The sequence below is a fragment of the Penaeus vannamei genome, chromosome 11, assembly GCF_042767895.1.
Source record: "Penaeus vannamei isolate JL-2024 chromosome 11, ASM4276789v1, whole genome shotgun sequence".
NCBI lineage: Eukaryota > Metazoa > Arthropoda > Malacostraca > Decapoda > Penaeidae > Penaeus > Penaeus vannamei.
Window position 1 is genome coordinate 31114621 of NC_091559.1, and position 12500 is coordinate 31127120.

At 41.9% G+C, this 12500-nt stretch overlaps 1 protein-coding gene across 12 annotated transcripts in view; it reads right to left on the reverse strand.

Moving 5' to 3' along the window:
* LOC113817068 (mucolipin-3) overlaps positions 1 to 12500 on the reverse strand; it is a 39932-nt gene that overhangs the window by 19847 nt on the left and 7585 nt on the right. For 11 of the 12 annotated variants that reach the window (XM_070127206.1, XM_070127205.1, XM_070127204.1 and 8 more), the window contains exons 2-7: positions 5866 to 6088; positions 5355 to 5454; positions 4356 to 4547; positions 3977 to 4130; positions 3555 to 3745; positions 513 to 629 (exon numbers count right to left, since the gene is read on the reverse strand). In XM_070127206.1, coding sequence (XP_069983307.1) covers positions 513 to 629; positions 3555 to 3745; positions 3977 to 4130; positions 4356 to 4547; positions 5355 to 5454; positions 5866 to 6088 — 977 coding nt within the window. Of the gene's footprint in view, positions 1 to 512; positions 630 to 3554; positions 3746 to 3976; positions 4131 to 4355; positions 4548 to 5354; positions 5455 to 5865; positions 6089 to 7925; positions 8040 to 12500 lie in introns of those variants that run through there. The other variant, XM_070127208.1, reaches the window with a different exon arrangement.

Sequence of the window (12500 nt, forward strand, 5' to 3'; positions counted from 1 at the left end):
AATGGGGTTCTAATGTAGATATGTTAACCCACTAGCGATGGTACACTTTCAAGCTGAAAATAACATTTTCCAGGCAGCTTCAAAATTGAGTCCAGGAACTTGCCCGTGCACTGCCTGCCATGGGTGACAAAATCAGAGTGCAGGCTCCAATCTAGCGTTGCATCGGCGGGACGCCCGGTAATGATTATTTTTCCGGGTGTCTAATATGTGTGACACCCATCATAAGCGGATTAATAAGACAAGCATATAACTATAAAAAAAATAAATTTTATGTACAAATGAAAATTGCATAAAAATGCGAAGACCAAAATGAAAAAAAAAAAAAAAAAAAAAATCACATCTGTATGCTGATTTCAAACAGTCATCAAAATAAGAAACAGGAAAAATATACATATTTACTGGACAATACAGTAAGCCTAGAATTTTTTTAAATCAAACTAAAATAAAAGATAAAAAAACAGGAGAGAAACACTCCCTCCTCCATGACTAATGACCGACAAAGTAAAACTCACCTTCAGTGTTCTCGACTCTGAAACCAGATTAACAGATCCAGTGCATTCCAGGACCTTCGCACCCACATCCAGCTCCACCAGGATCTGTCCGTCGTGATCGTGGTTGTTGAACACGACCTGAGGGGTGGTAGTACGAAGATCAAGCTTTTCATTTTTTTTTTCTTGTTTGTATATATGGGTATATGCATAAATGGACATGTATGTGTACGTGTAGATGTATGAACTTGTGTGTGCATGTGTATGTGTCTATGCATGTGCACTTGTGGATGCATGTGCACTTGTGGATGCATGTGCACTTGTGGATGCATGTGCACTTGTGGATGCATGTGCACTTGTGGATGCATGTGCACTTGTGGATGCATGTGCACTTGTGGATGCATGTGCACTTGTGGATGCATGTGCACTTGTGGATGCATGTGCACTTGTGGATGCATGTGCACTTGTGGATGCATGTGCACTTGTGGATGCATGTGCACTTGTGGATGCATGTGCACTTGTGGATGCATGTGCACTTGTGGATGCATGTGCACTTGTGGATGCATGTGCACTTGTGGATGCATGTGCACTTGTGGATGCATGTGCACTTGTGGATGCATGTGCACTTGTGGATGCATGTGCACTTGTGGATGCATGTGCACTTGTGGATGCATGTGCACTTGTGGATGCATGTGCACTTGTGGATGCATGTGCACTTGTGGATGCATGTGCACTTGTGGATGCATGTGCACTTGTGGATGCATGTGCACTTGTGGATGCATGTGCACTTGTGGATGCATGTGCACTTGTGGATGCATGTGCACTTGTGGATGCATGTGCACTTGTGGATGCATGTGCACTTGTGGATGCATGTGCACTTGTGGATGCATGTGCACTTGTGGATGCATGTGCACTTGTGGATGCATGTGCACTTGTGGATGCATGTGCACTTGTGGATGCATGTGCACTTGTGGATGCATGTGCACTTGTGGATGCATGTGCACTTGTGGATGCATGTGCACTTGTGGATGCATGTGCACTTGTGGATGCATGTGCACTTGTGGATGCATGTGCACTTGTGGATGCATGTGCACTTGTGGATGCATGTGCACTTGTGGATGCATGTGCACTTGTGGATGCATGTGCACTTGTGGATGCATGTGCACTTGTGGATGCATGTGCACTTGTGGATGCATGTGCACTTGTGGATGCATGTGCACTTGTGGATGCATGTGCACTTGTGGATGCATGTGCACTTGTGGATGCATGTGCACTTGTGGATGCATGTGCACTTGTGGATGCATGTGCACTTGTGGATGCATGTGCACTTGTGGATGCATGTGCACTTGTGGATGCATGTGCACTTGTGGATGCATGTGCACTTGTGGATGCATGTGCACTTGTGGATGCATGTGCACTTGTGGATGCATGTGCACTTGTGGATGCATGTGCACTTGTGGATGCATGTGCACTTGTGGATGCATGTGCACTTGTGGATGCATGTGCACTTGTGGATGCATGTGCACTTGTGGATGCATGTGCACTTGTGGATGCATGTGCACTTGTGGATGCATGTGCACTTGTGGATGCATGTGCACTTGTGGATGCATGTGCACTTGTGGATGCATGTGCACTTGTGGATGCATGTGCACTTGTGGATGCATGTGCACTTGTGGATGCATGTGCACTTGTGGATGCATGTGCACTTGTGGATGCATGTGCACTTGTGGATGCATGTGCACTTGTATATGCAAGTGCACTTGTATATGCAAGTGCACTTGTGTATGCATGTGCACTTGTATATGCATGTGCACTTGTATATGCATGTGCACTTGTGTATGCATGTGCACTTGTATATGCATGTGCACTTGTATATGCATGTGCACTTGTATATGCATGTGCACTTGTGTATGCATGTGCACTTGTGTATGCATGTGCACTTGTGTATGCATGTGCACTTGTATATGCATGTGCACTTGTGTATGCATGTGCACTTGTGTATGCATGTGCACTTGTGTATGCATGTGCACTTGTGTATGCATGTGCACTTGTGTATGTATGTATGTTTGTGTATGTGTGTGTGCTTGTGTGTGTGTCCTTGTGTATGTATGTGTACTTTTATGTATTTGTTTGTGTTTGTGTATGTGTGTGTTTGTACATGTGTGTGTGTTTGTACATGTGTGTGTGTTTGTACATGTGTGTGTGTTTGTACATGTGTGTGTGTTTGTACATGTGTGTGTGTTTGTACATGTGTGTGTGTTTGTACATGTGTGTGTGTTTGTACATGTGTGTGTGTTTGTACATGTGTGTGTGTTTGTACATGTGTGTGTGTTTGTACATGTGTGTGTGTTTGTACATGTGTGTGTGTTTGTACATGTGTGTGTTTGTACATGTGTGTGTGTTTGTACATGTGTGTGTGTTTGTACATGTGTGTGTGTTTGTACATGTGTGTGTGTTTGTACATGTGTGTGTGTTTGTACATGTGTGTGTGTTTGTACATGTGTGTGTGTTTGTACATGTGTGTGTTTGTACATGTGTGTGTTTGTAAATAAATACATCAACAATCAGCATTCACAAATAACAATCAATTTAAGTAGAAAAGTCTCATTATTCTTTCTCATTTTGCACTACTAACACAAGTATATCAGGCTAAGATGATAATGTTCCAAAATAAACAAATAAATATTGCATCTGCATACTGGTTCACTATGAAGGATTTTCCAATATTTTAAAATATCTTTCGGAATCATACACTTTCAGAAAATGATGTTTAGATATATTTAAGGGAAGAGGGAGGGGAGAGACAAGTCAGAACTCCTCTATTATATGGAAATTTGCAGCGGAACTTTGCCATACGATAGGTTATCACGTTATCCAAAAATTTTTTTTTTAGATCATCATGATCTTGTAAATTTCATCTTAAATATTGAACAGATTCTTTTGCTACTAATACTTTCTAAAAATTTTCTAACCCTTCCAAAACACAAACAATAAAAAAAGAACACCCAAGCTTTAACTTTCATCCCATCCTATCCATCCCAATGCCAGAGAAATCTATAGACTCACCTTGCCAGTTAGCCTATAGCATTCTGGGGTGTCAAAGGGCAGATTGACACGGAGCTTGATGGTACGCAGCTGGAAAGTGAAGTCTGTGTTGAGGAGCAGGTCGAAGTTGAAGGTGAAGTTGTTCTTCTCCATGAACTCCTTTGTGGACCAGTCAGTCGCATTGGCCTCTGAGGGTGGGATCTCTATGCATGCTGAGAGGTAGAAAAATAAAGAGTAACTACAACACTAGTGATGGGTACTGTGTTATTCTGTCAAGGCAAACAATCACAGACATTAGGTGACACCTTTTATACCATGAGTTAATGTCCCATTCACTGGGATGAGGTCTTACATGCTTGACCATTAACTGGATAACTGCTTCAGCATGGACCAGCACACAATAGACTTTACAAAAAATGTTTTTCACAAACACTGCTACTCACACTGGGTGACATCATTATCCAGAATATATGTGTTGTTGTCAATAAAGGCTTCACCTTTCTTGTAGTGCGACACACACAGAACTGGAGGGACAACAGTTCCATTTTTGTGTTCATAGGTGTAGGTGCCAATAGCTGTCTCTCTGATGTGAGCATACTGTAATTCAAAAAGTAATTAAGTCAATAAAACAAAACAAAACAAAAATTTGATTTCAATTTCTTTGTATAAGCAGAAGTAACTAAAATTTACTCTACATTCACTTCATTCATAATTATCTCACAAGCAACACAATCTTCACAGTTTTTTATTTGCCTGCACACGACCACCTGCAACTCCATCCATCGCCAGTAACACACATAATTACTCTTATTCAACTCTTACCGTCGTAACTGCATAATCCAAATATTCAAAGAATGACGCCTTCTTATAGACTGCTAGGGGGCCGTCAGCAGGGGGATACACCTGTATCTCACGCGTTGTGTCCCACCCTTTGATGAACAGATGTGAGAAGGAGATCTTGGTGTCCCACAAATAGTTGACATGGTTGTACCGCTGCTGGGCAAACAGGCACAACTGGGGGAAGGATGAGGAAAGTTTTCTTTTAACATACCTCTTTGCTACTCATTTCTTAAGAATATCAAACATAATTTTAAAATTACTTTTAAACCAGTTTTATACAACAAACACTCAGAAAAAGTACATGTCCAACCACCTTGCTGTCTACATAATAAAAAAAATCAAGTAATGCCTCAATCATAGTACATTCCACCCTTATTTATTGATGGGGATAATACAAAAGCCCCTTCCTAATGCCCACTGAGTCTAATCACTCTCCAAGAACTTTGTGAACTTGTGGCAAGGCATTCCTGTCACCCTGGCCTTCAGCTGAAATCCTCATGATAAGTTTGCATCACCCCAGCCCACAGTCAAATTTGCCATGACAGCAAGTTCACGTTACCAGCCCCTTTAGCTGAATTTTTTCATGACATGATGGTCATGTCATCCAGTTCATAAGGGTTAACACTGGGAATGTCTAATTGGTAGCTGGTTAGCTGGAGAGTTTATATGTCAACAAGTGTGTCTACATTATAATAACCTGTTTACTAAACAATAAGTGTGGAGTGAATCATCCAAAAAAATATGCTACTGTGTATCCAATATCAAAGCTTAATTTGTCAAAAGGTCTACATGTTCTTCTACAAATCTGCAATGCAGGTCAACCAATCCATAAATTCATTTATCTGTTTATCATTCAGCTTAACTCTACAGTAAAAAGTCTCTTCATGGCAGATCTGTGAACGACTGCTTCCACCAGCCACCTATCCCCATCCCTTCACAGTTCCTAACGAGCTCTCTCTCCACCCAATATGGGTTCCTCACCTGTGCTGTCACTACCACAATCTTGAACACTTGCAGCAACAACTTCCAGGGAAACCTACGCCGTGCATGCCACTTCTCCATGGGGTTCATGAAGAAGAATCTGGAAAGTTTAGAAAAATTATTACTTGATCACTTGTTCATTGATTTCCTTATTCTCTCACTGACTTCCACATTCATGTCCTTATTTACTCACTCATCTACTCAGTCACTCATTATCCTTCTTGTCCCACTCACGGATATACTACTAGGCTTCCTCTCTTCCGTCTTTACTTGCCACTCACACCATCCTCCTCTTCCATTCTTTTATCTTTGCTCATCTTCCCTTCTTCATATGGCCCTTGTAATTCAATTTTAAAATATACACTAACAGAAAATACATGTGAAATAACAAACAAAGACAAATTTAAAAAGTGATCAAGAGAATATCTACTACAAAAAAAGGCAAATAAAAAAGTACATAAAATAGATAGAGAGAGCAGTAACAAACATGACCCAAGACCAATCCACTCACTTGAGCCTTCTGCGTATTCTGTCAGCTGTGATCGTGTGGGCAAAGACACCCCTTGCTGGATTAGAGTTGGAGGAGTCGTTGAGGGGGTTATATTCAGTGCCAGCACCGAGGCTGCCAAGGGTCGAGGATACTGAGCCATAGCGAGTTCCACCATTACTCTCCGCACCAGAGACTTTGATCTCCGGGGGTGGCTGGCTGTAGACCTGCGCCATCCGCTCCAATTCTGAGGGTTTGAATAGGTTGAGAATGTGCTCTTTGGGAAAAAAAAAAAAAAAGGTAATGCAGTCATTCTTGCTTCTCGAGTTCTGTAAATAGCAGCACGGGTTGCTATTTGGCTCATCTGAACCTAAGAAATTGGTATCCCCCAAATTCATTAATAGCCTTAAAGGTTAAAAGAGACTAAAATGTCTCTTCTAACCTTTAACTCCTTGGTGATGGCGATGGCTACAGTTGTCATGATGTACCAGCCTATGACATATAAATGCATCATGACTAGCAGCAGTTGGGCCTGCTGTTCATGGCTTAGGCTAAGTTCCAAAGTCTAGACTTGTGTAATATTACATCACAAACAAATCTGTCCTTGTCACCATAGGGCTAATGGTTGCAATTTCAGTATTCATAAAAAGTACTTTAAAATTAAAAGTAATTAAAAGAAGATAAATCATTTTTTAAACGTTTGTGAAAAGTACTTTTAGAATCACTATCATTATCTTAAAACTCCAGAAAAAAAAATGCTCAAGGTACTTTTCAAGCAGCTAAAAATCAAAATTAATGCAAATAAAATATCAACTCCAGTCAAGATTTCTGGTGCCATAGCATTAAAACAACACCAAATTCATAATAAATTAGTGTGAAATTTTCTATCTTTCCCATCGACTTAACATAGCTAAATACAGAGTGTAAAAATTACTGAAAATGTCACAATATATACAGGCTAATTTACACACAATACAAAATCCATAAATAGAATGTTGAACACATTTAGACAGAATGATTCTTAACATAAATAAACTGACCAAAAAAATTCAACTTTAGGGGGGGATCCACTCCCATGTCCCAACATGCCCATATAACAAAAGAGAAATATTCTAGAGACAAACACAGACAAACATACATATGCTATTTTTCTTTTGACACCACCCGAAAGCACAAAAAGGACAACAACAAATGAGCACTGGCTTGTCTACATCTTTTTCTGAATGTGTATATAATTCATTTCATTTATCTACTTTGTAACTGATCTACCCTACGGTTGCTGCCAATATTTCAAACTTTATCTACTTTCTGAAATGCTAGCATTCACAAGCTAATATCAGGTTGCATAATCAGATGCATATTTGAGAAGAAATACACACCCAAATAAACAAATAATAAAAACTCAGAAACAAAAGAATTCAAGAAATAAACTTGAAAACCATAAAAAAAAAATTCAAAACAGCAGCAATCCAAACCATAAAGGAAAAAAAATTCATGAAGCATACGAAACTTCATTTTATCCAATATGATTGCCAAAAATCAAGTAATTGACTAGTAACTGATGCCTTGATGACTACGCACTTGTGAAGCCATCTGTGTGGGATCATAATAAACAATCCGAAAGCAAAAAGTGTCATGTCACGTATATCCACGCCTGCCGTCCTCAATGGCAACAGGTTAATCCACCTCCTATACCAATTGTCTCTTTCCTCTACTTCATCTGATTACATTCTTCCTCTTATTTTCCCTTCCACCTTTGTCCCTTCAATCTTATCCTTTCCACTACTCTGTATTTATACAAAGGAGAACAAATGCTTCAAAAGTGAGAATGATTTGTCTTTTAAATCCCAATCTTTAACAGAGCAATATTTCTGATAAATCATTTTATTAATTTGATTCCACTTTCAGCATTAGATTTGAACAATGAATCACCTTTGAGGATGAGACAGAATCTAACATCAAACCAAGTATAGAACAGCATACAATTACCATAGTATCAAAATACCCAACTAGGAGAAAGCTCTTCAACCTCTTGAGGAAATAAGGTAAAATTATTTGGAAAAAAACAAAAACAAAACACCTACTTTTCTTCACATTTTAGAAAGACTATTAGAGAGCTTAACAAACAGCAAAATCAGTATCGTACAGCTGTTCTGATAAAAGCTGTGATAACAATCTCCCCTCACATGATATGGGAAGTACTAGTGGTAAACCAAGTGGAGATAATAGAGAGGGAGGAGATATGGAGAATGGGATAGTAGTAATAGTAGGAGGAGGAGGAGGAGGAGGAGGAGGAGGAGGAGGAGGAGGAAGAGGAGGAGGAGGAGGAGGAGGAGGAGGAGGAGGAGGAGGAGGAGGAGGAGGAGGAGGAGGAGGAGGAGGAGAAGGAGGAGGAGAAGGAGGAGGAGGAAGAGGGGGAGAAGGAGGAGGAGAAGGAAGAGGAGGAGGAGTAGGAGGAGGAGAAGAAGGAGGAGAAGGAGGAAGAGGAAGAGGAGGAGAAGGAGGAGGAGGAGGAAGAAGAAGAGGAGGTGGAGGAGAAGGACGAAGAGGAGGAGAAGGAGGAGGAGAAGGAGGAGGAGAAGGAGGAGGAGGAGGAGGAGGAGGAGGAGGAGGAGGAGGAGGAGGAGGAGGAGGAGGAGGAGGAGGAGGAGGAGGAGGAGGAAGAGGAGAAATAAGAGAAGTAGGACGAGGAAGAGGAGAAATAAGAGAAGTAGGAGGAGGAAGAGGAGAAATAAGAAAAATAGAAGGAGGAAGAGGAGAAATAAGAGAAATAGAAGGAGGAAGATGAGAAATAAGAGAAATAGGAGGAGGAGGAGGAGGAGGAGGAGAAATAGGAAGTGGAGGAATAGGAGGAGGAGAAATAAGAGGTGGAGGAGGAATAGGAGGAGGAAGAATACGAGACGGAAGTAGAGGAGGAATAGGAAACGGAGGTAGAGGAGGAATAGGAAACGGAGGTAGAGGAGGAATAGGAAACCGAGGTAGAGGAGGAATAGGAAACCGAGGTAGAGGAGGAATAGGAAACCGAGGTAGAGGAGGAATAGGAAACCGAGGTAGAGGAGGAATAGGAAACCGAGGTAGAGGAGGAATAGGAAACCGAGGTAGAGGAGGAATAGGAAACCGAGGTAGAGGAGGAATAGGAAACCGAGGTAGAGGAGGAATAGGAAACCGAGGTAGAGGAGGAATAGGAAACCGAGGTAGAGGAGGAATAGGAAACCGAGGTAGAGGAGGAATAGGAAACCGAGGTAGAGGAGGAATAGGAAACCGAGGTAGAGGAGGAATAGGAAACCGAGGTAGAGGAGGAATAGGAAACCGAGGTAGAGGAGGAATAGGAAACCGAGGTAGAGGAGGAATAGGAAACCGAGGTAGAGGAGGAATAGGAAACCGAGGTAGAGGAGGAATAGGAAACCGAGGTAGAGGAGGAATAGGAAACCGAGGTAGAGGAGGAATAGGAAACCGAGGTAGAGGAGGAATAGGAAACCGAGGTAGAGGAGGAATAGGAAACCGAGGTAGAGGAGGAATAGGAAACCGAGGTAGAGGAGGAATAGGAAACCGAGGTAGAGGAGGAATAGGAAACCGAGGTAGAGGAGGAATAGGAAACCGAGGTAGAGGAGGAATAGGAAACCGAGGTAGAGGAGGAATAGGAAACCGAGGTAGAGGAGGAATAGGAAACCGAGGTAGAGGAGGAATAGGAAACCGAGGTAGAGGAGGAATAGGAAACCGAGGTAGAGGAGGAATAGGAAACCGAGGTAGAGGAGGAATAGGAAACCGAGGTAGAGGAGGAATAGGAAACCGAGGTAGAGGAGGAATAGGAAACCGAGGTAGAGGAGGAATAGGAAACCGAGGTAGAGGAGGAATAGGAAACCGAGGTAGAGGAGGAATAGGAAACGGAGATAGAGGAGGAATAGGAGATGGAGGTAGAGGAGGAATGAGAAATGGAGGTAGAGGAGGAATGGGAAATGGAGGTAGAGGAGGAATAGGAGAAATAGGAGAAATAGGAGGAGAAATAGGAGGAAGAGGAAAAATACGAGGAAGAGGAAAAATAAGAGGAGAAAAAATACGAGGAAGAGGAAAAATAAGAGGAGGAAAAATAGAAGGAAGAGGAAAAATAGGATGAGGAAGAGGAAAAATAGGATGAGGAAGAGGAACAATAGGAGGCAGAGGAAAAATAGGAGGAGGCAGAGGAAAAATAGGAGGAGGCAGAGGAAAAATAGGAGGAGGAAGAGGAAAAATAGGAGGAGGAAGAGGAAAAATAGGAGGAGGAAGAGGAAAAATAGGAGGAGGAAGAGGAAAAATAGGAGGAGGAAGAGGAAAAATAGGAGGAGGAAGAGGAAAAATAGGAGGAGGAAGGGGAAAAATAGGAGGAGGAAGAGGAAAAATAGGAGGAGGAAGAGGAAAAATAGGAGGAGGAAGAGGAAAAATAGGAGGAAGAGGAAAAATAGGAGGAGGAAGAGGAAAAATAGGAGGAAGAGGAAAAATAGGAGGAGGAGGAGAAATAGTATTCAAATTCAAAATACTTTAGACCTATACCATTTGTTACAATGTTTATTTTTATTACATACAGAGTGATATTACAGTACATATAAATAGAAGTTAAATATAGAATTAATGGTAGTACATATAAATCTTGTCTATTCTTATAGTTTGAAACCTGATGTCATTGGTAATTAAAGAGGTATTTCTTTAATTTCTTTTTGAATGTTTTTGACTTCTGAATGTTTCTTATATTACAAGGTAATTGGTTCCAGATCATGGGTCCACGTGTTAGTGTCTGTCGTGCCACTATTGACATAGAGGGAGTTAACCTGTCTTGTTTGGACACAGGTTGTGTTACCTGCAGTTGGAAGTGTTAAAAGCCATTTTTGATAAATACCTTGGGTCATTTTATGAATTAGTATGCGAGTCTCATAGTTGCATTTATATTGTACTTTTAGTCAACTTAGACTGTTTATGTGTAGGATAATGTGGTCATACTTCTTTACGTTAACAAGTGCTACTCTGGCAGCAAAGTTATCTGATTTTGACCTTCGTTTGCTGTACACCATATGTTTGAGCAATAATTAATCATACTGAGAACTAGTGTTTGTATAACAGATATTCTAGTTTCAACAGGAAATCAACAGGAGGAGAAGAAACTGAAGGCAGAGGAGGAGAAGAAATAGGAGCAGGAGGTGGAGGTGGAGGAGGAGGAGGAGGAGGAGGAGGAGGAGGAGGAGGAGGAGGAAGAGGAGGAGGTGGAGGTGGAGGAGGAGGTGGAGGAGGAGGAGGAGGAAGGGGAGGAGGAGGAGGAAGGGGAGGAGGAGGAGGAAGGGGAGAGGAGGAGGAGGAAGAGGAGGAGGAGGAGGAGGAAGAGGAGGAGGAGGAGGAGGAAGGGGAGGAGGAGGAGGAAGGGGAGGAGGAGAAGGAGGAGAAAGAAGGGGGGGAGGAGGAAGGGGGGAGGATGGAAGAGGGGGGAGGAGGAGGAGGAGGGAGAGGAGGAGGAGGGGGAAGAAGGGGAAGAGGAGGAGAGGGAAGAAGGGAAAGAAGAGGAGGGGGAAGAAGGGAAAGAAGAGGAGGGGGAAGGGGAGGAAGAGGAGGGGGAAGAGGGAGAGGAGGAGGAGGGGGAAGAGAGAGAGGAGGAGGAGGGGGAAGAGAGAGAGGAGGAGGAGGGGGAAGAGAGAGAGGAGGAGGAGGGGGAAGAGAGAGGAAGAGGAGGAGGAAGACGGAGAGGAGGAGGAGGAGGAAGGGGAGGAGGAGGAGGAAGAGGAAGGGGAGGAGGAGGAGGAAGAGGAAGATGGGGAAGTAGGAGAAGGATGAAAAGGAGGTAGAGGAAGAGGAGGAGGAGGAGGAAGATGTGGAAGTAGGAGGAGGACGAGGAGGAAGAGGAAGAGGAAGATGAAGTGGAAGAGGAAGAGGAAGAGGAAGAGGAAGAGGAGGGGGAGGAGGAGACCAAGGAAAAGGATAAGGGAAAGAATATGGATAAGGAAAATCAAAAAGAAAAGGTAAAGGGAAACACAAAGGGAAAGACAATTGGAAACGACAATGGGAAAAGGAAAAGGAAAAGAAAAAGGCAAAGGGAAAAGGGAAAAGGAATAGGGCAAGGAGAAAGAAAGGAGAGGGTGAAGAGTGAAGAAGAAGAAAGTAATACAGAGGGAGAGAGAAAGGAAAAGGGAGACACAGCCAACAATAATCATTCAATTATTTAAACATAACGTAAAGTTCCATGATAAAAAATTTAACTAATCATATTTATCAGAAATTATAAACAAAACCTGATATAATAACAAAGGAAACATTATGGTATATCATATCAGTGCAGGATCTGTAGTTTGAAGAAAAGTAACTTGCATTTACATATACACAAAATGCTTTATTTGGAAAAAATATTCAAACAGCTACCATTCACAGGAATGCAGATTACAACTTTCCTAAGAATAGGTTCTCTGTGGTGGAATTAGCAACAGGAAGCAGTGAATTTTGTCATTCTGTTTCATAATGACTCAATGAAAATGCATATCAAACACATGCAAAAATTACTTACATGCAGTATAATGCAGCAAACAAATCACATGCAATCTCTGCATGACCAATTTTCTATAAGTTTGCCATACACATTAGCCCTTAAAAAAATTAAAGTGTATGCAAGAAGGGCCAAGAAGGTTTTCATTAGCTACCACAAAAAA